This window comes from Gymnodraco acuticeps, unplaced genomic scaffold, assembly GCF_902827175.1.
Source record: "Gymnodraco acuticeps unplaced genomic scaffold, fGymAcu1.1, whole genome shotgun sequence".
Classification (NCBI taxonomy): domain Eukaryota; kingdom Metazoa; phylum Chordata; class Actinopteri; order Perciformes; family Bathydraconidae; genus Gymnodraco; species Gymnodraco acuticeps.
The window spans coordinates 1,283,029-1,310,095 of NW_022990513.1; the positions used below are offsets into that span (position 1 = coordinate 1,283,029).

The 27,067-nt window shown below is 40.9% G+C and overlaps 2 protein-coding genes across 2 annotated transcripts; one reads left to right on the forward strand and one right to left on the reverse strand.

The window, feature by feature from the left end:
• Nucleotides 1–796: 796 nt before the first annotated feature.
• On the reverse strand, nt 797–1,903 carry pth1a (parathyroid hormone 1a). The gene is made up of 3 exons (XM_034227047.1): nt 1,839–1,903; nt 1,569–1,665; nt 797–1,444 (listed from the first exon to the last, which is right to left on the reverse strand). Exons 2-3 carry the CDS (start codon nt 1,649–1,651, stop codon nt 1,192–1,194), a joined length of 336 nt encoding a protein of 111 aa, XP_034082938.1. The 5' UTR covers nt 1,652–1,665; nt 1,839–1,903; the 3' UTR covers nt 797–1,191.
• A 14,226-nt stretch (nt 1,904–16,129) lies between these two features.
• On the forward strand, nt 16,130–22,528 carry LOC117553240. The gene is made up of 3 exons (XM_034227085.1): nt 16,130–16,150; nt 21,588–22,406; nt 22,501–22,528. Exons 2-3 carry the CDS (start codon nt 21,592–21,594, stop codon nt 22,526–22,528), a joined length of 843 nt encoding a protein of 280 aa, XP_034082976.1. The 5' UTR covers nt 16,130–16,150; nt 21,588–21,591.
• Nucleotides 22,529–27,067: the final 4,539 nt, after the last annotated feature.

Genomic DNA, 27,067 nt, shown 5'->3' on the forward strand with positions numbered 1-27,067 from the left:
TCCTTATTTTAGACTAGGTTAATCCTGGTGTCAATAAGGAAGATCTGCACTGTTCTCTACATAACATGTTCAGAGCAGGTATTTCTCCTGCCGGATTTGGAACCCCCCCCTATATCTTTCTCCAGGATAGTCACAGACTCACCAAAATCACACTGGTGTTGCATGTTCCCCTCTAGTTTGTGCTCACACAAGCATTTCACTCATTTACTGTAGGCTACATTAAGTAGGCTACTGTACTTAAGTACAATTTTGAGGTAATTGTATTTCACTTGAGTATTTCCATGTATTGATAGCCTACTTTGTTCTCACTCTATACAATTCAGATGAAAATCTGCATAATGAGTATTTTTACTTTTGGATGGCTACATTTTTTTTTACTTTTACTGAATACAATTTTGAATACAATACAGGATTTGTGTATTCCTACACCTTGGTATTCCTACTTTCACTAGAGTACAATGAAAGTACATGATCGATTGTGACAAATAAGTAATAACCAATTAAAACAACATAATTTAAATACATTTAATACATTCATGTTTTATTTATTCATACTCCTAACAGGTACAACATACACGGCTTACAAATACTTATAAAAAATAAGACAGCCATTTAAAAAAATAAATATCTAAAAAGTAATTAAATATATATACACACACACACACACACACACACACACACACACACACACACACACACACACACACACACACACACACACACACACACACACACACACACACACACACACACACACACACACACACACACACACACACACACACACACACACATACATAAATACTTTAAAAATAAAATACAGGAATGCCCGTTAATCGGGGCATTGTCAAATGATAAAGAACATTGTCTGTTCCAGTCGTTATCTGCTTCAATTTAATGAAGTAAGTAGCTTTGATGGGTTTACACCACCAACTGTTAATACAAAAAATGAAAGTGCCTCAACAGGAAAGCTTTGACTTTTGCCAGTCTTAAGTTTCATAAATATCAATTTCATAAATAAAAGGAAATAGTAAAAATGTAAACTAAATCCAATTAAAATACATTATAATAGTCAGTTTCAGACAGCTATAAACATGATGAACAACATTAAAACAATTTTAATAAAAAGTAGCCTTAAGTTCTGTAAAAAGTGTGTTGAAAATGACTGTCGGAAGACAGATCCAATCAGAATCATGACTTCTTAGACTTGAGGAGCTTCTCCAGGACGTCCAGAGCGGACTGGATGTCCTCCGGCGTCATGTCTCTGAGGGCGGGCAGCTCCTCGGGCCGCGGCCTCCTCCTGCGGCCGGCGTCCCCGCTGCTGGCCCGGGCCGGCCCGCCGTGGATGCCCCGGAGCCGGAGCTGCAGCCACTCCCGGCGCTCCTGCACCTGCTTCAGCTCCCCGAGGTTGTGCATGAGCTGGACCTCACTCACCGTCCTCTTCCTGCACACACAAGCACTCATGAAGATACAAGGCAAAAACGGATAGTGCCGATAAGGAGGGTGTAAAATATGTAGCCTAAATGCGTGGAGTTGATCATAATTGATCCGTTAGGAGGGGGGGTTACCTTAGGGGGCGTGCTTCACAGAGAGGGCAGAGGTGTAGAATGCAAAGGGAAATGAACAAGGTTTGATATTCCAGACTGTGCATGTTGACTTGATGATCTGTTCAAAAAGTAAAAGTAAACAAATCAATTCTCTATGATACAATTAATAAGCTCTGACAACTTCGAATTTTTATAGATTTTGCATTGCAATTTCTAAAAATAAATGTATTTAAATGAAACAAAGTAATAAACAACTTTGTTGTTAAATATCTCAGAAGAATGTGAACATACCTCTGGTGCTGCCTCTGTTTGGAGCTGTGTATAAAGTGAAGTCAGGCTGCTTTGGTGGTTAGCTCCCATCAGTTCTGATAGGCACTGGACTCCCCAACTTCCTTTTATAGCCCCCGGCCGGCCATTGATGAGCTGCCTCCATTATTGCTGTTGATGTCCCACCTCCAGCTCCAGAGGGGCAGGACAGGAATGACAACACCTCCTCTGAGCTCCAGGCGTTCACCTCTGTCATTCCACAGCAAACTAATGGCTCTGCATGTACCCAATTCACTCCCACATACATGCATGACACGCATGCACCAAATCCCAAACATTTAATAGGAATGTCTGTAAATCATATCATTGATCTAACCATGCAGTGTTTCATCTCCATGCTTGGGGAGTAACCCCATGCTACCAACATGCTAACCAACATGCTACCAGAAATAATTCTTCTTTATTTTCAATACATTTATTTTTGAATGCAGTAGGTGGACACCTGATTTATTAAACAAGAATACAGTCTATGCTTTTGTTTAATGTATTAAGCTTAATCAGCATTTGTAAACTAGTTTTTATTTGCATTGAATTTGATATTGAGGTAATCAAAAGTAACAGAAAGTAATCAGATTACATAACTTTTATATTTTGATACTCAGATTAGGTTACTGATTACATGATTTGCCATGTAACTAGTTATCGTAACGGATTAGATTTTAAACTAACCCTCCCAACCCTGATTAATCTCCAATATCTGAAATAACAATATTTGTTATAACAATAAAAGCTATCACAATATAACTACAGTTTTGACTAAAAAGTGACCCTGTTTCCAACACCCAAGCGTCACTTTCCCCAGCCCTGCACACATTCTCCCTGCACATTTTCAATTGTGCATGCCTCTTGGTTATTTTTCACCTACTTTTGTCAAGTGGCCAACTCTAGTCCACATCTGATGTGACCTTTTTTGTCTGACTCCCAGGCCACAGCAACAATAGCGGCAACATTTGGATGAATTTATGACTCTCATTGACCATTTGGGGGTCTCCCTGGTTACATAGGCACTTCACTCAAGAATTTACATTGTTTTAATGAGTTTGCCTCCCGGAAAAGAGCTTTTACACGGACCTGACGTCAGAGAAAACTTCCTCAATCAAAGAGTGAGTGCGAGTTCAAGGAGTGTGTCAGGGAGTGATGCCGCTGCCGTCATTGTCTTGTCATCAGGGGTGTGTGCACGCATGCATCGCTGAACATCAAGGAATCATGACTTACTCTAATGATGGTTGAAAAGAGGAAGAGCAAAGGGTTATTTCACAGAACATAATTCTGTGGTCTAAACATTAGAGTCTGAGTGATGTTTGCAACTGATGCCAATTTCTTTATGTAAATACACAAAATAATGTTTTACAAGGATCCCCTGAAATTGATTAAAAAATTTCAGAGAGCAAAGGCTATCATTTTCCATGACAGGACATTTCACATTTGAAAATGAAACTTTTACTTCACGGCCAACACAGTCAACACAGACTTTGGAAAGCACAGCTTGTGGTTTGAGCTCTGCAAAGACGGAACGATATGATTAACCTTTCATCATAATACACAGAAATGGTGTGCAATGATAAAAGTACATTTGAAATAAATTAAATTGAGCCCACTTTCTTGGATTTAAGAAACAAACGTGTGCAGTATAATCCATGTCTCATTATCCACAAAAACGCTCACTACTTCACAAACACATTCTGCAAAGCTTTACTATTTCAAACACTTCTAATCTGTTTCACTCCTGCTCAGTGTTTTTATAAAGTAAGGTCACGTTTAAAGTCTCTAGTACTTTATTTGAGTATGTAAACTGCTTAACCACTGATGTACCTGTATTTACTATTGCAATGACATGATATTAATACACAGTGTGTAGTACACAGTTTAATAACATTAAAGGGGACCTATCATGCAAAATGCACTTTTTTATGTCTTTTCTACATACACATGTGTCCCCGGTGTGTCAGGGAACTCACGCAGCGTCAGAAAATAAAACCCTCTCTCTTTTCCTCCGTACCCAAATCTCTAAGAATGGGGGAACAACGGAGCTGATCCAGATTTGCGTCCGATATAACGTCATATCGGCAATGCAGACCCACGGCACTATCTGAAACGTTGCTATCAGAAACAATGCCCGACTGTTTTGGACGTAATATGGTCGGTGTTTATATTAGCATCGCTAACACTCAGAGCTAACTGGAGAGAGCATGTGTGTGAAGAAGCAGGAAATAAAAAGGAACTCACCTTGTGGTATAACCGGCAAGAGAGAAAGCCTTTGAGCTCCATACTGTTTCAGAGAGAATCCTTGATAATCCATGATATGGCGTTTCATCACGGCAGAATCTGCCGGAATCTCCCGCATGAGCAGGCATAAACTCCGCCCCTCTTTTTTATCAATTTTCTTTTTTTAAAGCTTTATACATAAAATCAGCACTTTTGAAACAGGAAGTGAAATAGAGGGATATGAGGCATGGCTAGAATGGGTGATCTGTTTTGTATTTTGAGCAACACACTTCATAGACATGTTTTTTATATATCTAAGACCTATTCTATTGCCTAAAAATAGCCACCACAAGAAAGAATTAATTATATTTTTTGGTTTTGGTAAACTGACACCTTAAAGAGAAAACATTGTTGAATAGATTAATAATATCAATTACATGTAATCTAATAAAACTCACAGCATGTGACTGTGTTTTATTACACAGTTCCTCCAGTTTACATGATCTCCAAGCACTCATCATACACATTATGTTATTCTTCTCATTATTTTTCTCTGAGGAAGAACAGTTATTTGGGATGCAACCATGTTTCATATAAACTGATAGACTGTGTTAGTACATGTAGCGAGAGCTGATGGCCATGTGATGACACAAAGACTGTTCACACCAAGACCCTTAATCTGCTGAAACGGATTTCTACAAATAAAAAATTAGACTTCATATCCTGCAGTCAAAGGGTGGATCTAATTAATACATTGTATTGTAAAGTATAATTGTAGTTTTAGAAAAGCAAATGGCAGAGCTTAACATCTTTAAAGCTCCAGTGTGAACTGACATACTGCTCAGTCCACACATTTCGATCATTGTTATGTATGCCGCTCCTCCTTCCATTCCCACGGGGAAAAAAGATCATGACGGCATCAGCAGAGGATACAGAGTATGACATTAGTCCAAGCAACTCTAAGAAATATAGGTAACTTCTACCCATCCATGTGAAGAGGATGTGAAGTTTACCATGAAATGAAAGCATAAACTGCTAATCCTCATCTTATATCAGCCCCTGCACCTGTTCATCAGGAAATGGTCAGGTGTTGTTTACAAACCAGCGTAACAAGATCCCCAGTTATTGGTGGGGCACTTCAGAGACATTGACCTACGCTTGCTTCCCGTAACACTGTGAAGGACTACAGTGGCCACGGCCTGTTTAGATGACACCCGCTGAACACAGCGACCTCTGACCTCAGTTGAGGTCCTAAACCCGCCGTCCTCATTACCTCATGCTGCCATAATGTAAAGCATGTTATTCATGGCCTGCAGAGGCAACGAGCTATGTGAGAACAAGGCTTCAAATACTACTTATATGCAATATATATATATACTGCTTCATAATTATTATTATTATTATTATTACTGGCTGCTGTCCCTTAGCTAGACAATTCAATTTAACTTCTGTAATAAATCTGTAAATAACTGTGCAATGTATACTTCCACATGTAATACTACCACCTGTCTGCTATCTCCTAACTGTAACTGGTACTGGATGTGCATTTCTTTCATTGTAACTTGTGTAAATCTACATTTATCTTTAATATATTTATGCAATATTTGGCTCTTTAATTGCTTTAACAATGTACATTTCCCCTCTGTGGGACGAGTAAAGCTATTCTGATTCTGAAATCAACACCAAAATATGGACCCATCATCACAGATGATACCAAATACAGGAAAAATATTTTCTAACATTTATCCTTACGTTCACTGCCACTGTGCTAAGTGGAGCTGTAAGGGAAGCTGACATTTCCATTCACAGCTATGGCCAGGTGCTAAATCAGGTGCATCCGTAAGGCAAGCTGGTGCCCGGGACTTAAGAATAGTCACAGAAGAGAAAATAAGGAGAGGAGGGCTTCTATTTCAGACCGGCTGTGACTTTTATAGAGGGTGACGGCATGTCCTGAGAGGGTGACCGAGAGATAAATAACATTGCACAGATGCTCATCTCAAGCCAAGATAATGTAGAGGAAACCTCCTGCAAAAGTTATTTTGAAACGTATATAGTGCTATACTATGGAAATGAAAACATATACAATTAAAAACCAAAAAAAACATAGCTGATAATCTATGGAAAAAAATGAACTGAATATTGCAGATTTTTTTTAATGTAATGCTCTTTTTTGATTTGTATTTTCTATTATTATTATTATTATTATGTTTATTATTATTATTATTGGGGCTAAAACACAGAGCATGTTTTTATTTTACCCAGTGCATGCTGATATAAGGCTGCACATGTAAATATCTACATGTTTACAATTACGTGTGTATGTCCGATATAAAGAGGGGTATGTAATATATAATATGTTATACATGTTCTTGTTTCTTTGTTGTAATTTACCTATACTATTTGCAAAAGTATGAGTTTATATTCCGAACAAAGTGCATCTGTTCATGAAATAATAATATGTCAGACAATACATGTTGCAATAAAAGGTTTGTTATGGAGAGGATATGATAAAAAGGGAAAACCAAGTTGTAAAAGCTTAAAGCTGCACGGCATATTAGTTCTCTGCTTGAGGAAACAGAACCTTACAATGTTTGCATGATAATGTGAGCAATAATTGCATACTTAGACATTTAACACAGTTGGCAAGATTAGCATTAAAGTTCAATATGTATGATACCTCTCAGTAACACATTTCATAATAACCTTTGTATTTGTTAATATAAAATTGATGATTAGTGCAGCTTTGAATATAGTGGGTAATAACTCTTGGAACATAGTCAGCATGAAGTACTTTGCTTTTCAAAATGCTATTGCTGATTGCACTGAAAAACGGAAACGTTTACTTTAATTAAATGTATTATGTCAACAAATTTCAAGAAGACGACAGCCTTCACGTGGCCTCCTCTGTGAGTAGCAAGAAATGGTGCAAGACCAGCTTGCGAAATGAATGTCGCCAACCAAACGTCGAGCTGGTAGGCCTAGGAACGGCGGACGGGCAGTCATCCCGACCGTCGATAACCGAGGCCTGACAGTGCTACAACTCAATGTCGAGGGCCTAACCACCGCCAAACTCGAGGTCGTGCGTCACCTGGCTGATTCCAACGGGGCAGCGTCTGTGCTCCTGCAGGAGACACACTGCACATCCGATAACTTACTTAAGATCCCTGGGTTCCATCTCGCTGGGTCCATCCACAGCAAGAAACACGGTGTGGCAACCTTCGTCAGGACTGAAATAAGCTGGTCAACCAGTAGCCAATCTCCACCAGGCTCTAACATCGAGTGGCTGGTTACTAAAATCCAGGAAACATCAGTCATCAACGTATACAAGCCCCCACCATCAGAGCTGTCTGCGACGTCACTCCCATCAGTAACTGCATCCGCCATCTATGCAGGGGACATCAACTGTCAGCACACAGACTGGGGTTACAACTACACAACACCTAATGGAGTGGCACTGAGCAAATGGGCCTCCAAAACTGATGCCCTGCAACTGTACGATCCCAAGGAGCCTTCAACCTTCTTCTCTGCACGCTGGAACACCTCCACCAACCCAGACCTGGCCTTCGCCATCTGCCGCAGTAACGACCTGAAACTGGAGAGACGCGTCCTGGACAGGTTTCCCCGCTCACATCACCGTCCGGCCATCATTAAAATTCCAGCACTGGTGCAACCGGTACCAGGGAAACTGGTCAAACGATGGAACTTTCGAAAAGGCCAACTGGGAGTCGTTTGTTGAGGAGACGGCGAGAAGGTCAGCTGGTCTGCCAGACTCAGAGGCAGCAGATGCGGACGCGGCCTACACAGCCTACTGCGGGGTCCTCCTGGGTGCGGCAAAGAAGACCATTCCGCGTGGCTATAACAGGAACTACATCCCGGGTTGGGACGAGGAGTGCAGCCGTCTTCTGTGTGACCACCAGAGTGCTAGCTCCAGAGAAGAGGTGGCCGTGACTGCAACAGCACTGCTCCAGAGGCTGGACGTCACACGCAGATGGACAGAAGTCGTCGAATCAATCGACTTCACCCACTCTAGTCGTAAGGCGTGGCAGACCATCAACCAGCTTACAGGCAGAAATACAACGCCCCCCAGGTGCCCAGTCACAGCATATGCCATCGCATCCCAGCTCCTGAAGAACGGCCGCTTCCCGGACGCAGACAAAGACTTCGCCCGACTGACATCGCGCGAGGTGTCTTCCATCTTGGGAGTGGACAGTGTCGACTCCAACCTCTTGGGAGACTTTACAGTAGATTAACTCAGTGAGGCCATAAGTAAGCTCAAGCCGGGAAAATCTCCGGGCCGTGACAACATCCACCCGGAGTTCGTCACCCACCAGAGCACAACAACATCTGGCTGGCTCTGTGCATTCTTCTCGTCGTGTTACCGGAGGTCAAAGCTCCCAAAGACCTGGCGCCGCGCCTCCGTCATAGCTCTGCCGAAGCCAAATAAACCTGCGGAAGACCCCAGGTCATACATACCCATCTCGCTGCTCTGTCCCATTCAAGATTTTGGAGAGGATGATCCATAGCCGCATCGAGCCAGTGGTGGACTCACAGCTTCCACAGGAACAAGCTGGTTTTCGACATCGAAGGTCAACAGTAGACCAGGTAACGCTACTCTCTAGTAGTGTACCTGGACCTGACTGCCGCATATGACACCATCTGGCACTGTGGACTCCACCTGAAGCTGTTGAGGACAATACCAGACCGGCATATGGTTCATCATGGAGACGCTTACCAACCGCAGCTTTGTCCTCCAGACCAGCAATGGCCAACGCAGCAGGCTCAGAAGTCTGAGGAACGGTGTTCCGCAGGGGTCGGTTCTCTTGCCGATGCTGTTCAACATTTATGTACATGACCTACCTGACACAACATCCAGAAAGTACGGCTATGCAGACGATCTAGCCATCATGCTGAGACTACCAACATGGAAGGCAATGGAAGATGGCCTTAACAATGACATGGGCACCCTGGTAGCACACTTTCAAAGGTGGCGTCTACAGCTCAACATCAGAAAGACAGTAGCAGAGGCATACCATCTTAGCACCAGAGAAGCTAGGAGGGAACTTGAGGTGCGTGTCAACTGTGATGAAAACTTCTGTCTTTCAATGTTCAGTTCAATGAAGGAGACTGGATCGTCGTTAGCCAAAGCACTGAGTTTATTCTAAATACAAACAATTATTACAAACAAACAAGCGGCCGGGGAGCCCGCATAGTTCCACCCTGTTGGGGCGAAACCAAGCCAGCTCTGACACAAAGAAGCGGCACCCTGCAAGATGCACAGAAAGGGCAGGACTCTAGAAAAGCGCGTGCTTTTCCTTAATGCATGCCAGACGTCACAGAACAAAGGACTGTTTGTCTCATAAAGCATAGACGAGAATAAATACCATCCCCCACAGGAAGGCGGGGGAGGCCTCTCCGAGCTTACTGCAAGGAAAGAACCCCTATCATCAAAAGTCAAAGACAACAGAGATTGGACCAAAATATTCCATGACATCAACAATAAACGTCTGGAGGTCCAGCAAGCCCCGAAGTACCTTGGTGTGCGTCTGGATCGGACATTGTCCTTCAAACAACACCTTGAAGAAGTCAAGGCCAAAGTAACATCAAGGGTCGCGCTCATCCGCCGCCTCGCTGGAAAAACCTGGGGAGCCTGCTCTAAGACGCTGCGATTATCGACCCAAGCCCTGGTCTTCTCTGCAGAGGAATACTGCGCCCCAGCCTGGAGCAGAAGCTCTCACGCAAGTAAGGTTGACGTGGTCATCAACAACGCCCTCAGGATTATAACTGGATGCTTGAAGCCTACCCCTGTGTCCCTCTCTGTGTCGCTCCGGCCGGCCTCCGACGGGAGGCTGCCACCCTCGCCCTGGCCAGGAAAGCCCAAAAGCATGACTGGCACATCCTGCATAACACGACAACGAGAGCAGCGCCTCTAAGTAGGCTCAAGTCCCGCCTCCTCTTCAACAAGGCAGCACAAGAGATTCTCAATTCCACCTCTGAGGACCTCTCCAGAGATGCATGGTTGGCGGCTGCTTAGAGGCAGGAGTGGGAGCTAGCCGGGCCCTCCCACATCCATCGCTACATCTGGGACCCAGGAGATGGCGCCATAGGAGGAGACGACCTACCACGCCGGCAATGGACCACACTAAACCGTCTACGAACTGGGGTCGGTCGCTTCAAAACATCAATGAAGAAGTGGGGCCTGGCAGACAGTGTTGTATGCGAGTGCGGTGATCCTGAACAGACTGCCGAACATATAATAACCACCTGCCCTTTATATAGTCCACCCTCGGAAGCCAGCCTCTTCGACGTAGGACCATAGATGCGGGCATGGCTACACGACACCGAGTTGGACCTCTGACGTTACACGAAAGAAGAAAAAGAAGAACAGATTTCACATAACTGTATTAGGTTAGTTGAAAGCAATGATATTAGTTTGAACCTAATATTATTTGTTTAAACTTAAAAGAGACCTATAATGCAAAATGCACTTTTTGATGTCTTTTATACATAAATGTGTCCCCGGTGTGTCAGGAGACTCACAAAGTGTCAGAAAATAAAACCCTCTCTTTTTTCCTCCGTACCCACATCTCTAAAAACGGGGGAACAACAGAGCTGAGCCAGATTTGCGTCCGATATGACGTAATATCGGAAATGTGGGCTGGCTTTACGCCCACGGTCCTATCAGAAACGTTGCTATCAGAAACAATGCCTGACTGTTTTGGACGTAATATGGTCTGTGTTTACATTAGCAAGTATCGTTAACACTCAGAGCTAACCTCTGGAGAGAGTGTGTGTAAAAAAGCAGGAAATATAAAAAGTAGAACTCACCTTGACATCACCTTGACTCACCCGCGAGAGAGAAAAGGCATTTGAGCTCCATACTGTTTCAGAAATAATCCTTGATGTGGTTTGGAACATGATATGGCGTTTCATCACGGCAGTATCTGCCGGGACAATTCTCCCGCATGAGCAGGCATAAGCTCCGCCCCCTCCTTTTCTTTCTTTTTTTCAATTATTCTTTTTTTTAGGCAAGGCAAGTTTATATAGCACTTTTCAACACAGTGCGTTACGAAAAATGAAAGAAATGGCATTTAAAATCAGTCATTAAAAAGAAAAGCTAATAAAATAAACATTAAAAGAAAAAATACATGGATAAAAGTTACAGTGCAGTCTAAGATATGAATAGTTCAATTAAAAGCAGCGACAAAAAGAAAAGTCTTCAGCCTGGATTTAAAAGTAGTCAGAGTTGCAGCGGACCTGCAGGTTTCTGGGAGTTTGTTCCAGATATTTGGAGCATAATAACTGAACGCTGCTTTACCATGTTTAGTTCTGACTCTGTTTAGTCCCTGAAGACCTGAGAGATCTGGATGGTTCATAATTTAGCAGGAGGTCAGAAATGTATTTTGGGCCTAAACCATTCAGTGCTTTATAAACCAGCAGCAGTAATTAGGTTTTAAAGTTTTATATTTTGAGCAAAACACTTCATAGACATGTTTTTTATATATTTTTAAATATCTGAGACCTATGCTATTGCCTAAAAATAGAATGATAGGTGACCTTTAATATTATTGCTTTCAACTAACCAAATACAGGACATCTGTTGACACAATAGATTTAATTCAAGTCACCGTTTAATTTTCTCAGTGCAGTTGGAAAAAAAGGTTAGATGTGGTGTTCAGCAACTCACCAATCCCACCAAAAATAAAAGGAATGTATTCAAAAAGGAAATTTGTTTAGCATGATCACAGTTCACACAGCAGCTCTCACAACATATTTAGGAATGCTTTGATTTGACAATGAGCAATAAAGCCTGAGCTCAGTGTGAGTGACGGGGTTAATGGTGCGGGTTGAAAGGTCGACTTTAACAGTGAGTGAGCTCATGTGCATGACTCTCTTTCCCGGAACTGCAGAAGGTCTTCCCTCCTCTTAAGGCCCTGCACCATCACGTCACTGCACCACCACCGGACCCTCTGCCTGGGATGATGGCTTCGATCAGGTGTCAGGGAAACAAATAATTTAAATGACATTTGAACCAGTCTGACCCACAGCCAGTTATTCAGCCATTAGCTTAAAATGATCAACCATCTTCCTTGGATAATTTTCCTTAGTCTGCTCTCTAAATAGGAATGATCAAATAACAACCTAATCTGGGGGAAATGAAAGGAAATCAGATATTAAAAACGTTGTGTGTCTGTGTTTGCATTGTTGAGTTAACCTTTATTAACTCTGCCCTAAAAGTAACAAACTCCTTAGAAATCTGAGTAGTATTCCAGAGATAAATCCTTTTGAAAAATAAAATTATGTTTGAACATGCATGTTGTTTAGTAAGTTTGGGAAGGTGCTGATACGATTGTGTAGATAATATTGTTTTGACCCATCTGTAGCCACATTGGACATTCCTATCAGCCTCTGCTGTACACTGTGTTTAATGCTAATCAAACAGCACGCTTTCTCAAATGTAGGCTTACATGCCTACCACTTTGTGCTTCATAATTATATCTGACATACATATGGCCATTAAGTCTAACATGAGATAAGTATTATAACACACTCTTTCTCAGCTTGACTTATTCTGGTATGACCAGTGGCATATGGTAGCTGATGTCTCATTGTTTAATTTGTTAAAAAAAAACGTTTGATTGGCTAGCGCTTGTACTGGCATATGATTTGATTGGCTGACGCTTCCGTCGAAGCTTGAAAAATTGAACTTTTCTCAACTTTTGAAGCGAGCAACGGAGGCAAAGCGACGGAACCACAATGCAGTTCGGCAAAGCCTGACGTCACCCCATTCAAAGTGAATGGGAAGCGTCTCCGTTGAAGCACGCGACGCTGCCGTGTGGACGTACCGTAACTAGGGGTGTAACGGTATCCGTATTCGTCCCGTACCGTCACGGTTCGGACGTCACGGTTCGGTGCATGCAGTCACACGACGAATACGCCTTTTTTTTACGAATGGGAAAAAAGTCTGTCATTCAGGGCCGTATCCACTACACTATATATAATCCAGGGGAAGGTATTGCGCATAAAAGCTGTTTGTCAGCCGCCCTTAAACAACAAATGAAGAAGAAGAAGAAAACATAACAAAACGAACAAAATACAAGAAGAAGAAAAGTTAGTATTGTGACTTTTCACAATACTAACTTTTACACACCCAGATTTGGCTCCTGTATAATAATACAGGAGCTTAGAAGACCCACCCGCTTCTTTGAAATCAGCTGTGTGGGAACATTTCAGGTTCCCTGTGGACTACAACAACGATGGAGTGCAGTGGTGGATCGGACGAGGACGGTGTGTCGGCGTTGTTCGACAGCGATGCGGTATGTTAATAGTAACACACGCCAAACATGCTAAATCATATCAGAAGGCATCACCCAGATTTGGCAATCACCGGAGCCCGGCAAAAGACAACAGCAGTTCAACAGCTTATCCCCGCTGTTTTTAAGAAGCCAATAGACATGAAAGCCGAGAGACCAACATAAATAACGGAAGCTTAAAGTTTTGGCTTATGTTTTTCAACGGCTATGTGCGCCCTTATGCAATAGTAGAGGACCCCGGCTTTTATTGATTGTGATTGAAAGTGATTGAAACACTATCTTATTATTTATTTTGTAATATTTTCAAGACATTCTTTTTAGTTTTACAGCTTGATGGAACCTTTTTGTTTGACATCAGCCATTATAGATAATATGGCCATCTGAGTGTGTGTGGTACTGTTTGTGGTTTGTTTTTAACTGTGTAATACAGTTAATTATTGAAAATGTTAGATTTCCTTATTTTTGTACTGAAACTTACGCTATACTGTTCAAAATAAATAAAAAACAAACCTTGAATTATGCATTTGGGACTTCTTTTTTATTTTTCTTGTTGTAACGAACTCGTACCCGTACCCGTACTCGTACCTCGTACCCGTGACCCCCAAACCGAGGTACGTACCAAACCGTGAATTTTGTGAACGCTCGTGAGCGCCGTGTTATGCATGCCCACTGCACCTTGCTGGAGCGCACACAGCGTAAAGAAAAAACTCGCAGACATTTCAAAGTTAGGTTTGGAAACTATATAATTTCCTTTTTGGCGGGCGTGCATAACAGGGCATAACACCGGAGCCTCGCTGCCGGGAAACTTTGGCGCTGTTCCGAGTTTGTTCTCATCACTGCTTTTAGATTTGTCCGTCATTGTTAAAAAAAAATCCGTCATAGACGGAAAATATTCGGTTAACGCGACCTCTGGGGCAGCTATCATCTAACTCGTAACCGCTTTAAACTCCCTGGATCCAAATAGCAGACAGTTTCCATATTTCTAGAGAATATGTTGTATGTGGCAAGGTTTCAATAAAGGATTATGTTTGCTTTTTGTTTATTGTTCCTATTGACATGTATTTAAATGTAAATGTCTGAATTGGTTGAAGGCTTACATTGACCTTAAAATGATAAAGATATAATATAACTGTTAAAGCGTTGATGAGGAAAGATAGTATGAGCCACTTCTCATACTGGTATATGGCAATAGGAATCTATATCTTTTTACTCAACTTGCTTTAGCAATACCAGGCCAGTAAAAATAAGGGAACATATAAGATTCAACATCCATTAAATCAAAAAATAAATTAGATAAAGTTTGTCCTGAGAGTATGCTGGAGGACAGACAATTAAATAATTCCCTCATTCAGTCATTGGGATTGTGCCCAGCATCATTCACAACAATCTGTGTATTAAATTGTAAAATATCATGTTAAATAAAAGTTATAATGAGTATACATCTGAGAATAAAAACAAGCTTAACTGATGTACTTGTTTAGTAGATCTCTGGCCCTTCAATTGTAGCTTTTGACTGGGGAATTCTGAGTTGATTGGTTAATCTATAATTGAATCCCTTTATTTAACAGATGTTGTTGTTCATAATTTATCATAATTATTTGTATTATGATTTATAATACAGGCACCTAGCAAGAGAAATATACATTTAGTTATTATACAAAGTTTACTGTCCTAAACAAACTAGTAAACCTTAAATAAACAAAAAGATAACGTTTTATTTGTAGATACTGTACTGTGTTTTCCCCCTTCCCTTATAAGGCTTATCTTAAGGCAGAGTGCAGTATGTTCTTGTTTAGGGCATTTTATTGTACTGTATGGTGAATGCATATATAGCCTTTACATCACCCAGTCTTTCTGGCACCTGGACAAGTTTGATTTTCTTATACATCAACGTAGCCTACCTGTTTCTCCCTTTGAGCAATTTTGTGTGAACAATTTTGTGTGAACAAATATTCATAAAGTACTTATTTATAGAATCCTAAGTTGTAAACTTATTAATAGAGCGACACAGGTCTATTGTCTTGATTAGGGATGTAAAGTATAACTGTGGTTTCATTCTTGACCTTCAGCGAGATAAGCAAAATAAGGCAGACATGGATCATTCTCAGAGCATTTATACTATCTTCTTTCACAGTTTAGCCACACTCACAGGTTTTGACCTTTTGAGACCGATTTACATTATGTCAGGTAAATTGCGACATCTAGTGGTTTTGATGTGAACAGTTTATTACACTCATTAAAGATTCATTTTGCGATTTTTAACCAGACACGAACACGCTCACATTTAGACGTAGTGGGGTGAAACATCTATGGGGTAGAACTACATTACCAACAATTCGTTTATGGGTAATGTTCTTAATGTTCATTGATATCGTATTTTAATAAACAAGTATGTAACAAGGCGTATTAGACTACGGCAAGTGGACATTGCTGATATGTTGCATTTGAGGCATATGGTTTAAAACTGAGATGAAATTTGAGCCCTGGTCGTATAAGGTTAAAACATTAGTGAATCTAATTAATTAAATCTTTTTCTTGGAAGTTTGTTTCGCGTATCTTCTGAAATACACTATTTAGATTTGAACACTCCTTCAAATGTGTATTCGACACACTTATTTCTACGAGTTATTTTTATTCTGTCTGGTTTTACACGGATTTAACAAGAACATGTGAATGCAACACATTCTCGAGGGAGCGGTGGCGGTCTCTTTGAAGTTTAATTTAACGGCTGGAGTTGAGGCGTGGAAGCCGCCTTCTGAGGTAGGCAAACGATTCAGTTATTTCAAAACTTATATGCATGACATTACGATATTTTATATTACAAGTTATACGTCGGTCAATATGACTAATTTGTGTGAAATGAATTACCCGTTTGAACCGCGAACTATACGGTGGAATTGGAAAGGACAGAAAGGCAGGTTGTTAGGCTGCTCATTGTGTAGCCATTGTGTTTACGAAATTGCGACAATTTGCTTTTAGTTCCTGCTTGATTTAACTAGACTAGATGTGAATAGACTAATGTTAATCCATGTCATTCTCCCAATAAGTATAACTATCAACGTGATACTGTTAGGCAGGGGCAGGGATGGACTGGCCATTGGGAATACCGGGAGTTTTCCCGGTGGGCCGGTACCGATGTGGGCCGGTCGGACAATTCACTAGCACCTGAGTTATGATCGGTCATAATTAAGATGTTTACAGTGAGATTTACTCACATACTTTTGGCAATACTCGCGCAGCCCTACAAATGAACTGAGATTTCCACACAATTTGAAGGTTGGATATTTGTAAAAAGAAAAATGGTGTCACATGAATAATGAACCACTGAAAGCTCAGTATCTGAGAAGCTGCAGCACACTCCTTGGCAAAGCATCAAACACCACTGCATATTCTTTTGGTGTATCCGGTCAATCAAATGTAGAGGAATTCAAAAGTGGAAATTAGTTTCCAGGCCATCAGGTCTTTCTTATGAAAGTTTGATAATGTTATAGGCAACTTGTCAATATTATAATCACATTGAAGTAGAAATGTAACTCTGCCTATTAAGCCTACCTTGTTTCATGCTGGAGTGTAATTACCTTCACGTCAGAGATGGAAGAAGTACTCAGATCTTGTAATTGAGTAATAGTAGAAGTATCAGAGTGTAGGAATACTCTTTTTCAAGTAAAAGTCCTGCAATCAAAAATATTACTCAAGTGTAGAAGTACAAAGTAGCAAAACATTGAAATACTCTTCAAAGTACCTCCAAAGGGTACTAAAGTATAGAGTACTTGAATACATCCACGTATTGACATTACACCACTGCTTTACGTATACAGTTTGTGGTAATAACATATCATAAATATCTGTAATGAACTTTTACCAAGTAAAGTATAGCACATCTCTTAAGAAACCTAATACGAGCTAAATCAGTTAACTTTACAAATTGACCATCAACCGATATGTGAGCCCGTTTTGTGTCCCATAAGCTTTATTGCAGCTTCGATCCAGAACCATGTGTTTCAGCAGGCCGAGGTTTCTATTACATGTAGGAGGTGGTGCCAAGTCTACGATATCTGCCCACTCATACACTGTAACTGTCGACATGATGCATCAGAGAGCTCCGTAAACCAAATGTTTGATCATAAATGGCCCGAAACAAGAAATTGGAGATAGTGTTATTGTTAACCGGGGTAGAAATGTTTCTTTGGGCTCCCCTCATTTTAGAAAAAAACAGCATCAAAATTAGACAGAGTTTAAGAAACACATATACATTCATATTACATATTACATTTGATTATGTCAATGTTTGTCGCTTAAGTCTTTTCAGTCGTACTGTTGGGTTTAGAATAGGAATGGTACTTGTGACGAAGGACTTCTTAAATCATGTTAACAGGGTTATTATGCAGGTGTGTTATTTGTTCTCAGGGGAATACATTTGACTGTCCTGTCCTATTATTAATATACAGAGTAGTCACTTGCTTGACTTAGTTGACCTTTGTAGATGCACTTTACATTCATCACGTCTGTCTCCCAGGGCCAGGGCCAAATGTTACATCTTAATCGTGAACAAAATAGTTATGTTAAAAACATGATAGGGAAGAAATGACTCAGAATCTTAATCAGTCAAAGTCAACTTTATTGTCAATCTCAAAATATGTTTGTACACACAGAAAGATCAAAATGCTGTTTCCCACAATGAGCAAAGCTAAATGAAGCTGTTCAGTAAAACACACATGAAAGCATATGTGTTTGTAATACAGGACATACATTACAGCATTTATATATACAGCCTTTCTTTGACACATCAAATGAAAGCATGACAAACACTTCCATACAGGGCAGTGTGTGTCACTGAATGCTTTGACCTGTCACCATATGTGTCATTTTGGAGGGTCTCGTAAAAACAACACTCTCCCCACATCATCATCAAAAAACATCATTTCAGATGATTGCTGTTCACATGTTCACTGTAGATCAGGGGTGCCCAACCTTTTTTTAACCGAGAGCTACTTTTAAAGTTGCCAGTCTGCCGAGATCTATCAGTCCAAATAGAGAGGCGTAGTTACTGACAGCCTACTACCAGGTAAATACACACTTCTACTTGTATAAAACTGACCTTTGTACGATGAATACTTCATAAAATACTGCAGATACTTTATCTCACCTCTTTCTAATCTACACACATACAAGTATTTAACTGAAGTTACACAACAGTGTTGTTGATACAGAGTTGGAGTTTATTCACACGTCACTACAGTGGGTAATGTTTTCAAGAAACATTGAACAGTGCTGCCACATATGACACAGGAAAAAAAGAAAAGACTCTGAACCCTTTCTTCATTATATAAAAATAGTGTTGCTACAAAAGTATAAATTAGGCTTACTAATAAGACAACTCAGATCTGAAGCTACACAGGAATCTGCTGCCAAAGTGCAATAAAAAAGACAACATTAATAGAATCAAACCCTTTTTTGTAGCATTTTAGTAGATTATAAAAATAAATGCCTTTAAAATAGGATGCAAGCAACACTAGTTTCTTAACCTGAATTGATAATAGACTATAATCAATTTAAACAGAACAGATCTTAATGTTTGCATTCTTATACCATTTTGTACAATAATTATAATGAATAAGTTCAAACAAACTAAAACTTACAGCTGATTAATAACGGTATCTAACTTAAGTTTTTATTATATCAAAAACCTGTTGAAATGCTTCTGTTATTTTTTACTGTCCCCCAAAAGCGCGTCGGCAGCCTCCAGGCACGCTTCTTTCACAACTTCGCCGTCTTTGAAAGACTTCATGTGTTTCGCAAGAACGTGACTGACACGATAAGATGCTATGGTAGCAGCCTTGCTCTTGTTGTTGGGCCTGGTGAAAAGGGACTGCTGTGCATTTAGCTGTCCTTTCAGGTCCCTCCCCTTTTGGGAGCGTAGGGCAGGGAGGGAATTCCGTCTCGTAGTGTTTGTGCACTGTTTTGAAATGCCGCTCCTAAATGACCCTTCTTCGATAAAGCCACGCTATCATTGCAGATGAGACAGATGGACTTTGAATTGGAATAGATATAAAAATAATCATCCTCCCACTTGGAGTGAAAATTATATATTTTGGGCTTTTTTGCTTCTGCCATAATTGTGGTCTTGTGTGACTGTCACTCCTGTTGACACGGACAACGTCAGCGAAATAGTGCCCACTGCTCACCAGCCACGCCCCGACACATGGGGTCACGCCGGCCAATCACAAAGCTTTGATGCGTTCAAGTGCATAATTCTGGCACGGGAAGATTATGTTGCAGGACATTAACGATAAAACAGAATATTGTTGTTCTATTTTTAGACACATCTCGCGATCGACTGGGAATCTCCCCGCGATCGACTGGTTGGGCACCCCTGCTGTAGAACAACACATGAACCCCCGACTGAAAGGTACTTTGGGAAAACCCAATGACAGAAAACTCAGACTAATGAACAATTATTTTCATCATCAATAAATCTGCTGATCACATCATTCATTCATTCATCCATCCATCCATCCATTCATCCATTCATCCATCCATTCATCCATTCATTCATCATCCATTCATTCATCCATCCATCCATTCATTCATTCATCCATCCATCCATCCATTCATCCATCATCCATTCATTCATCCATCCATTCATCCATTCATCCATTCATTCATTCATCCATCCATTCATTCATCCATCCATTCATTCATCCATCCATCCATCCATCCATTCATCCATCCATTCATTCATCCATTCATTCATCCATTCATTCATCCATTCATTCATCCATCCATCCATCCATTCATTCATCCATCCATTCATTCATCCATTCATTCATCCATCCATTCATTCATCCATTCATTCATCCATTCATTCATCCATCCATTCATCCATTCATCCATTCATTCATCCATCCATCCATTCATTCATCCATCCATTCATTCCATCCATCCATTCATCCATCCATCCATCCATCCATCCATCCATCCATCCATCCATCCATTCATCCATTCATCCATTCATTCATCCATCCATCCATTCATTCATCCATCCATTCATCCATCCATCCATTCATCCATCCATCCATTCATTCATCCATCCATCCATCCATCCATTCATCCATTCATCCATCCATCCATTCATCCATTCATTCATCCATCCATCCATCCATTCATCCATTCATCCATTCATCCATTCATTCATCCATTCATTCATCCATCCATTCATCCATCCATTCATCCATTCATTCATCCATCCATCCATTCATTCATCCATCCATCCATCCATCCATCCATCCATTCATTCATCCATCCATTCATTCATCCATTCATCCATCCATTCATCCATTCATTCATCCATTCATCCATCCATCCATTCATCCATCCATTCATTCATCCATTCATTCATCCATCCATCCATTCATCATTCATCCATCCATTCATCCATGCATTCATTCATTCATCCATTCATCCATCCATTCATCCATCCATCCATTCATTCATCCATTCATTCATCCATCCATCCATTCATCCATTCATTCATCCATCCATCCATTCATCCATCCATTCATTCATCCATCCATCCATTCATTCATCCATGCATTCATTCATTCATTCATCATTCATTCATTCATCATTCATTCATTCATCATTCATTCATTCATCATTCATTCATTCATTCATCCATCCATCCATGGACTTTAGTCGATCAAACATTAAAAGTATTTTTCAGCAAGACCAATTGAGCTTGATTGTTTTCAGTGTAAAAGCACATGGACATAGAAACAGAATAGAGCTAACCAATATTCACATTGGAGAATCTAGAGTTTTGCTTAGATAACTCAAAATGAAATCATATCAAAATACTTGCTACTAATCTTATTCCGATGTCTGTTTCTGAAAGAAAGCTGGAAAGAAAGTCAAACACTACACAGATTTAATGTCTGCCTTTTCTTCATTTGAGTTATTGTTTTTGTACATGATGCAAATAGGATCTTGCAAAAGAATATTCTTTTAATTGACTTTTTAAATAAATAGAACATTTTATGATCACATTCTTGGCAACTTGTCCCTCTTCTACACACCTGTCTCATGGAGTATTTGCAAAGTGTTTTTTCTGCTGTGTTTAGTGTGTTTATATACATACCAGCAGTGTCAGACTAACCTGCTGACTGTAACTATGCCCCTTCCTCTTTCTGTTGAACAGAGCCATGAGTGACTGGGAGGAGACGGACTTCTACGAGGCGTGGAACTGGACACCTGGAATAGTTCAAAGAAAAAAGAACCCTAAAAAGGAGAAGAAATGTAAAAAACGTCAAAACGACCCGACAAAGAAAAAGAAAAAGAAAAAGAAACATTCGAAATGTAAAGAAACAATGGACGTGAGGAAAGAGAAGACAAATAAAGTAGCCTTGGTACTTGGGGACCGTTTTCTACTTCCACAGGGCAGCAGTGCAACATTTGAACACACTGAAACATCAAATCCACCCGGTGGTGAGAAGCTCAAATCTGACTGCAATAAGAAAACCAAAAGAAAAAAGAATGTGGCATTTGACTTAACACCTGGCAACATCCCAGTCAAACATCCTAAATGGTTCTTCTCATCTGAGCAGAGGCCCATCAAGAGCATCCTCACAGAGCCTGAAGCTGTGAGAGACAGTGGGAGCTGTGCTCAGCTCACAGTGACACAGGCGTACGACTCCCAATGTGAGGATATGAACAGCCAGGACCTGTTTATCACCCAGAAGACTTTCAGAACATCGCCGTCTGAATCTTCCAGTGGCGAAACCAGTGACAAATCTCCTATGACTAGTCCTCATAGGTCGACACCTCGAAACGAGCTGCACACATATATGCCCTGGGTAGAACAGCAGTGTGGAGGAGCATACACAAAAGTACATGTCCAGCAACAGCCCAGAAAGACCAACACGCATGTGCAGAAGACAAACACAGTACAGGTGTGTTTCAAACAACAAGTGGAGGGAGACGGGTTGAAGAAAGCAGATCAGAACCCCAAGAAGGGAAAGTCATCTATTCAAACACAGGTGCATTTAAATGCACACCTTACTGATGAGAAAAAAGTGTCACACCCTTCACGTGTAAAGCCTGCTGTGGTGAAGAAACACCTGGAGGAGACAACTGATTTAAAGAAAACATGGAAACCTGCCACCCAGCAGTCTGCATCATGTTCATCAGAACTATCGGTGCCTCGCCAGAGCTTCATGGAAACCACTTCAACACAGACACAAAACTTCTTCACATTTGAACTATGCTCTTACCTCAAGTTCTACGAAAGCACTAGAGTGGCTGCTCATCATGACCAATTGAAACCGTTGGACCTGAGCCTGCCGCAGAGGGCCCGGAAAGATCTTGGGATGCGTCTGTCACCACTCGGAGGGATCAGAGGCGACGACCACAAAGAGCCCAACTTGCATGAATGTGGTTGTTCAGACAGGACAGATGGAGAGGTAGAGCCTTCTGGACAGCATTGGTCTGCAGACATGACCACCTCCAGCGAGGATGAGCCCCCCGGCCGCTCCGGCAAGCAGGACCTGACCCAGGTGACACCACAGGAAACACAGTCACCCTGCTCCATGCATCCACCAAACAACCTATATCTTATAATAACTTGTACCTGTTTCATAATGTTGTCACTGAATTTAACCAGTCCTTTTGTAAAAATAGGGTTTGACGAAGAGAAAATACTATTTTCATGCTTCTTGAAATTATACTACCTTTTGAAGAGCTAAGCAATATTTCATCACTACTCTGAAAATCAAAGAATAGTGACGTGTGGACCAAATCTGACCCGCAACCCAAAGCTGTGATCACCAGTGAAAGCTGGAGCTACCATGTTATAGTTTGCATCACTTGATTCTGCGTTAACCTGCAGTAGGTAACAATGTAAATACAAATACTTACTCAAAAGACAATGATTTGCATTTAAAATACAAACATACATTTCTGAAGTGAACTTTTATACAACCACAAATGAGCATTATGTATTTTGTGTGGTCTGGAAATGATACAAATACCAAATGAGTGACACAAGCCTCAGTAACGGTTAGGTCTTTCTTACTAATAGAAAAAGAGATATCTGCTACAGAATTCTAAAACCACTTTTGTCAATCTGTCCATCCAAAATATAAAACTCTAAAAAAAAGTATATCATATCAATGTGTTTCAAAGGTGCCTGTGGAATGATTGTTTCTGGCCCACGGCTGAGAGCATGGACTCATCGCTCCCTGACCTCTCAAACTGTTATTCCTTTCTATTGATGGACATGGATTTGACGTTGTCTCTAATAAGCAAACGCCTCATCGGTAAGGCTTGTGTATGCCACGGTTTGATAACAAAGTGACTTTGTGTGTCTTCAGGTGAGGGCAGTCCAGATGAGACTCAATGAGTCTTTCTTCTTCAAGACCAAAGGAGAGGGAGGATCCCCCCGCCCAGAGTCTCCACTGATGAAGCTGGCTCAGGGCAGAGAGCTGAAAGGCAGGAAGAGACACTGACCCACAGTCTTACCGTTTATTGTGAGGAGCCCTTTAATGTCTGAACAGTATTCGAGAGGCTCGGGTTAAAGAATAGCCATGTATCAGTTTTACAGTTCAATTAGAATTGAGCTCTTGGTGCTAGAACAACATTTCATCTAGAGGTGTAAAAACGTGTGGTTCAAAGCTGTGACGCCAGTCAATCATTTCATAATACAAAGAAGGTTCAAGTCATCCTGTTGGATGCAAACATGAAACACACAAAATAGTCCTCTTGAACAATAAGAGAAAAGCTCGGCCTAAAAATTAACTAATAGAGAAAAATGACAAAACTGTATGCGTTCTTTCTTTGTTTGAATTTTCAAGTTAGACTTTCCTATGACATTGTAAAGGCTTTAAGTGCAGAGGTTGTGTGTCATCACAAAGAACGTTTGGAAAGTTGCAGGAATTCCGACATCAAGTTGTAGTTGTGCTTTGTTCATCGCCAGTTAGAAGTGAAAGCATGTCTTTTATCAACCAAAGTGTATTTATTGTGTCTAATTAGTCCTTACTGTACAATATGTAACATACAGTCTTCTAGTTGTGTGTTTTATATTACACAGTGATGCTTCAATATTAAGTGGTGTACTAATCTTTATTAATGTCACCTGAAAAGCTATTTGTTACATGACATACATCACTCTAACCATTTCTGCTCATACATCTTGAACTACATGAAGGTGGAGAATGAAACAATAGGACTTGGAACCTCACACTGTTGCAAACACACATTCAGGATTGACTGCTCCGTCATGTTGAACACTTCACCATGGCTTGTGTTTAAGCTGTTGTGACGAACAAGCATTGTGTCTTTAAAGCAAGCAGGGGACCACTACTCAAAAGAAACATCATAGTATTCCTGCCAGTTATTACTCACAGCCGCTCTTCACCATTAATTGCCCATATCCCTGATACCCGCAGAGGTCGGAAGTAACTAAGTACAGTACTTAAGTACAATTTTGAGATACTTGTACTTTACTTGAGCATTTCAATGTTTTGCTATTTTGTTCTTATACTCCAAACAATTCAGAGGTACATGGTGTACTTCTACTCCTCTACAGTTCAGAGGTACATGGTGTACTTCTACTCCTCTACAGTTCAGAGGTACATGGTGTACTTCTACTCCTCTACAGTTCAGAGGTACATGGTGTACTTCTACTCCACTACAGTTCAGAGGTACATGGTGTACTTCTACTCCTCTACAGTTCAGAGGTACATGGTGTACTTCTACTCCTCTACAGTTCAGAGGTACATGGTGTACTTATACTCCTCTACAGTTCAGAGGTACATGGTGTACTTATACTCCTCTACAGTTCAGAGGTACATGGTGTACTTATACTCCTCTACAGTTCAGAGGTACATGGTGTACTTATACTCCACTACAGTCAGAGGTACATGGTGTACTTTTACTCCTCTACAGTTCAGAGGTACATGGTGTACTTATACTCCACTACAGTTCAGAGGTAAATGGTGTACTTATACTCCACTACAGTTCAGAGGTACATGGTGTACTTCTACTCCACTACAGTTCAGAGGTACATGGTGTACTTCTACTCCACTACAGTTCAGAGGTACATGGTGTACTTCTACTCCTCTACAGTTCAGAGGTACATGGTGTACTTCTACTCCTCTACAGTTCAGAGGTACATGGTGTACTTCTACTCCACTACAGTCAGAGGTACATGGTGTACTTCTACTCCTCTACAGTTCAGAGGTACATGGTGTACTTATACTCCTCTACAGTTCAGAGGTACATGGTGTACTTATACTCCTCTACAGTTCAGAGGTACATGGTGTACTTCTACTCCACTACAGTTCAGAGGTACATGGTGTACTTCTACTCCTCTACAGTTCAGAGGTACATGGTGTACTTCTACTCCTCTACAGTTCAGAGGTACATGGTGTACTTATACTCCACTACAGTCAGAGGTACATGGTGTACTTTTACTCCTCTACAGTTCAGAGGTACATGGTGTACTTATACTCCACTACAGTTCAGAGGTACATGGTGTACTTATACTCCTCTACAGTTCAGAGGTACATGGTGTACTTCTACTCCACTACAGTTCAGAGGTACTTCTACTCCTCTACAGTTCAGAGGTACATGGTGTACTTCTACTCCTCTACAGTTCAGAGGTACATGGTGTACTTATACTCCTCTACAGTTCAGAGGTACATGGTATACTTATACTCCACTACAGTCAGAGGTACATGGTGTACTTTTACTCCTCTACAGTTCAGAGGTACATGGTGTACTTATACTCCACTACAGTTCAGAGGTAAATGGTGTACTTATACTCCTCTACAGTTCAGAGGTACATGGTGTACTTCTACTCCTCTACAGTTCAGAGGTACATGGTGTACTTCTACTCCTCTACAGTTCAGAGGTACATGGTGTACTTCTACTCCACTACAGTTCAGAGGTACATGGTGTACTTCTACTCCTCTACAGTTCAGAGGTACATGGTGTACTTCTACTCCTCTACAGTTCAGAGGTACATGGTGTACTTCTACTCCTCTACAGTTCAGAGGTACATGGTGTACTTCTACTCCACTACAGTTCAGAGGTACATGGTGTACTTCTACTCCTCTACAGTTCAGAGGTACATGGTGTACTTCTCCTCCACTACAGTTCAGAGGTACTTCTACTCCTCTACAGTTCAGAGGTACATGGTGTACTTCTACTCCTCTACAGTTCAGAGGTACATGGTGTACTTATACTCCTCTACAGTTCAGAGGTACATGGTATACTTATACTCCACTACAGTCAGAGGTACATGGTGTACTTTTACTCCTCTACAGTTCAGAGGTACATGGTGTACTTATACTCCACTACAGTTCAGAGGTAAATGGTGTACTTATACTCCTCTACAGTTCAGAGGTACATGGTGTACTTCTACTCCTCTACAGTTCAGAGGTACATGGTGTACTTCTACTCCTCTACAGTTCAGAGGTACATGGTGTACTTCTACTCCACTACAGTTCAGAGGTACATGGTGTACTTCTACTCCTCTACAGTTCAGAGGTACATGGTGTACTTCTACTCCTCTACAGTTCAGAGGTACATGGTGTACTTTTCCTCCACTACAGTTCAGAGGTACATGGTGTACTTCTACTCCTCTACAGTTCAGAGGTACATGGTGTACTTCTACTCCTC

Coding starts and splice junctions, on each gene's coding strand:
- pth1a (XM_034227047.1), bottom strand. CDS start 1,651: ATGCACAGTCTGGAATATCAAACCTTGTTCATTTCCCTTTGCATTCTA. Junction 1,445..1,568: donor TGTGAAGCACGCCCCCTAAG/GTAACCCCCCCT, acceptor TTGTGTGTGCAG/GAAGAGGACGGTGAGTGAGG.
- LOC117553240 (XM_034227085.1), top strand. CDS start 21,592: ATGAGTGACTGGGAGGAGACGGACTTCTACGAGGCGTGGAACTGGACA. Junction 22,407..22,500: donor CAGAACCCCAAGAAGGGAAA/GTCATCTATTCA, acceptor GCTGTGGTGAAG/AAACACCTGGAGGAGACAAC.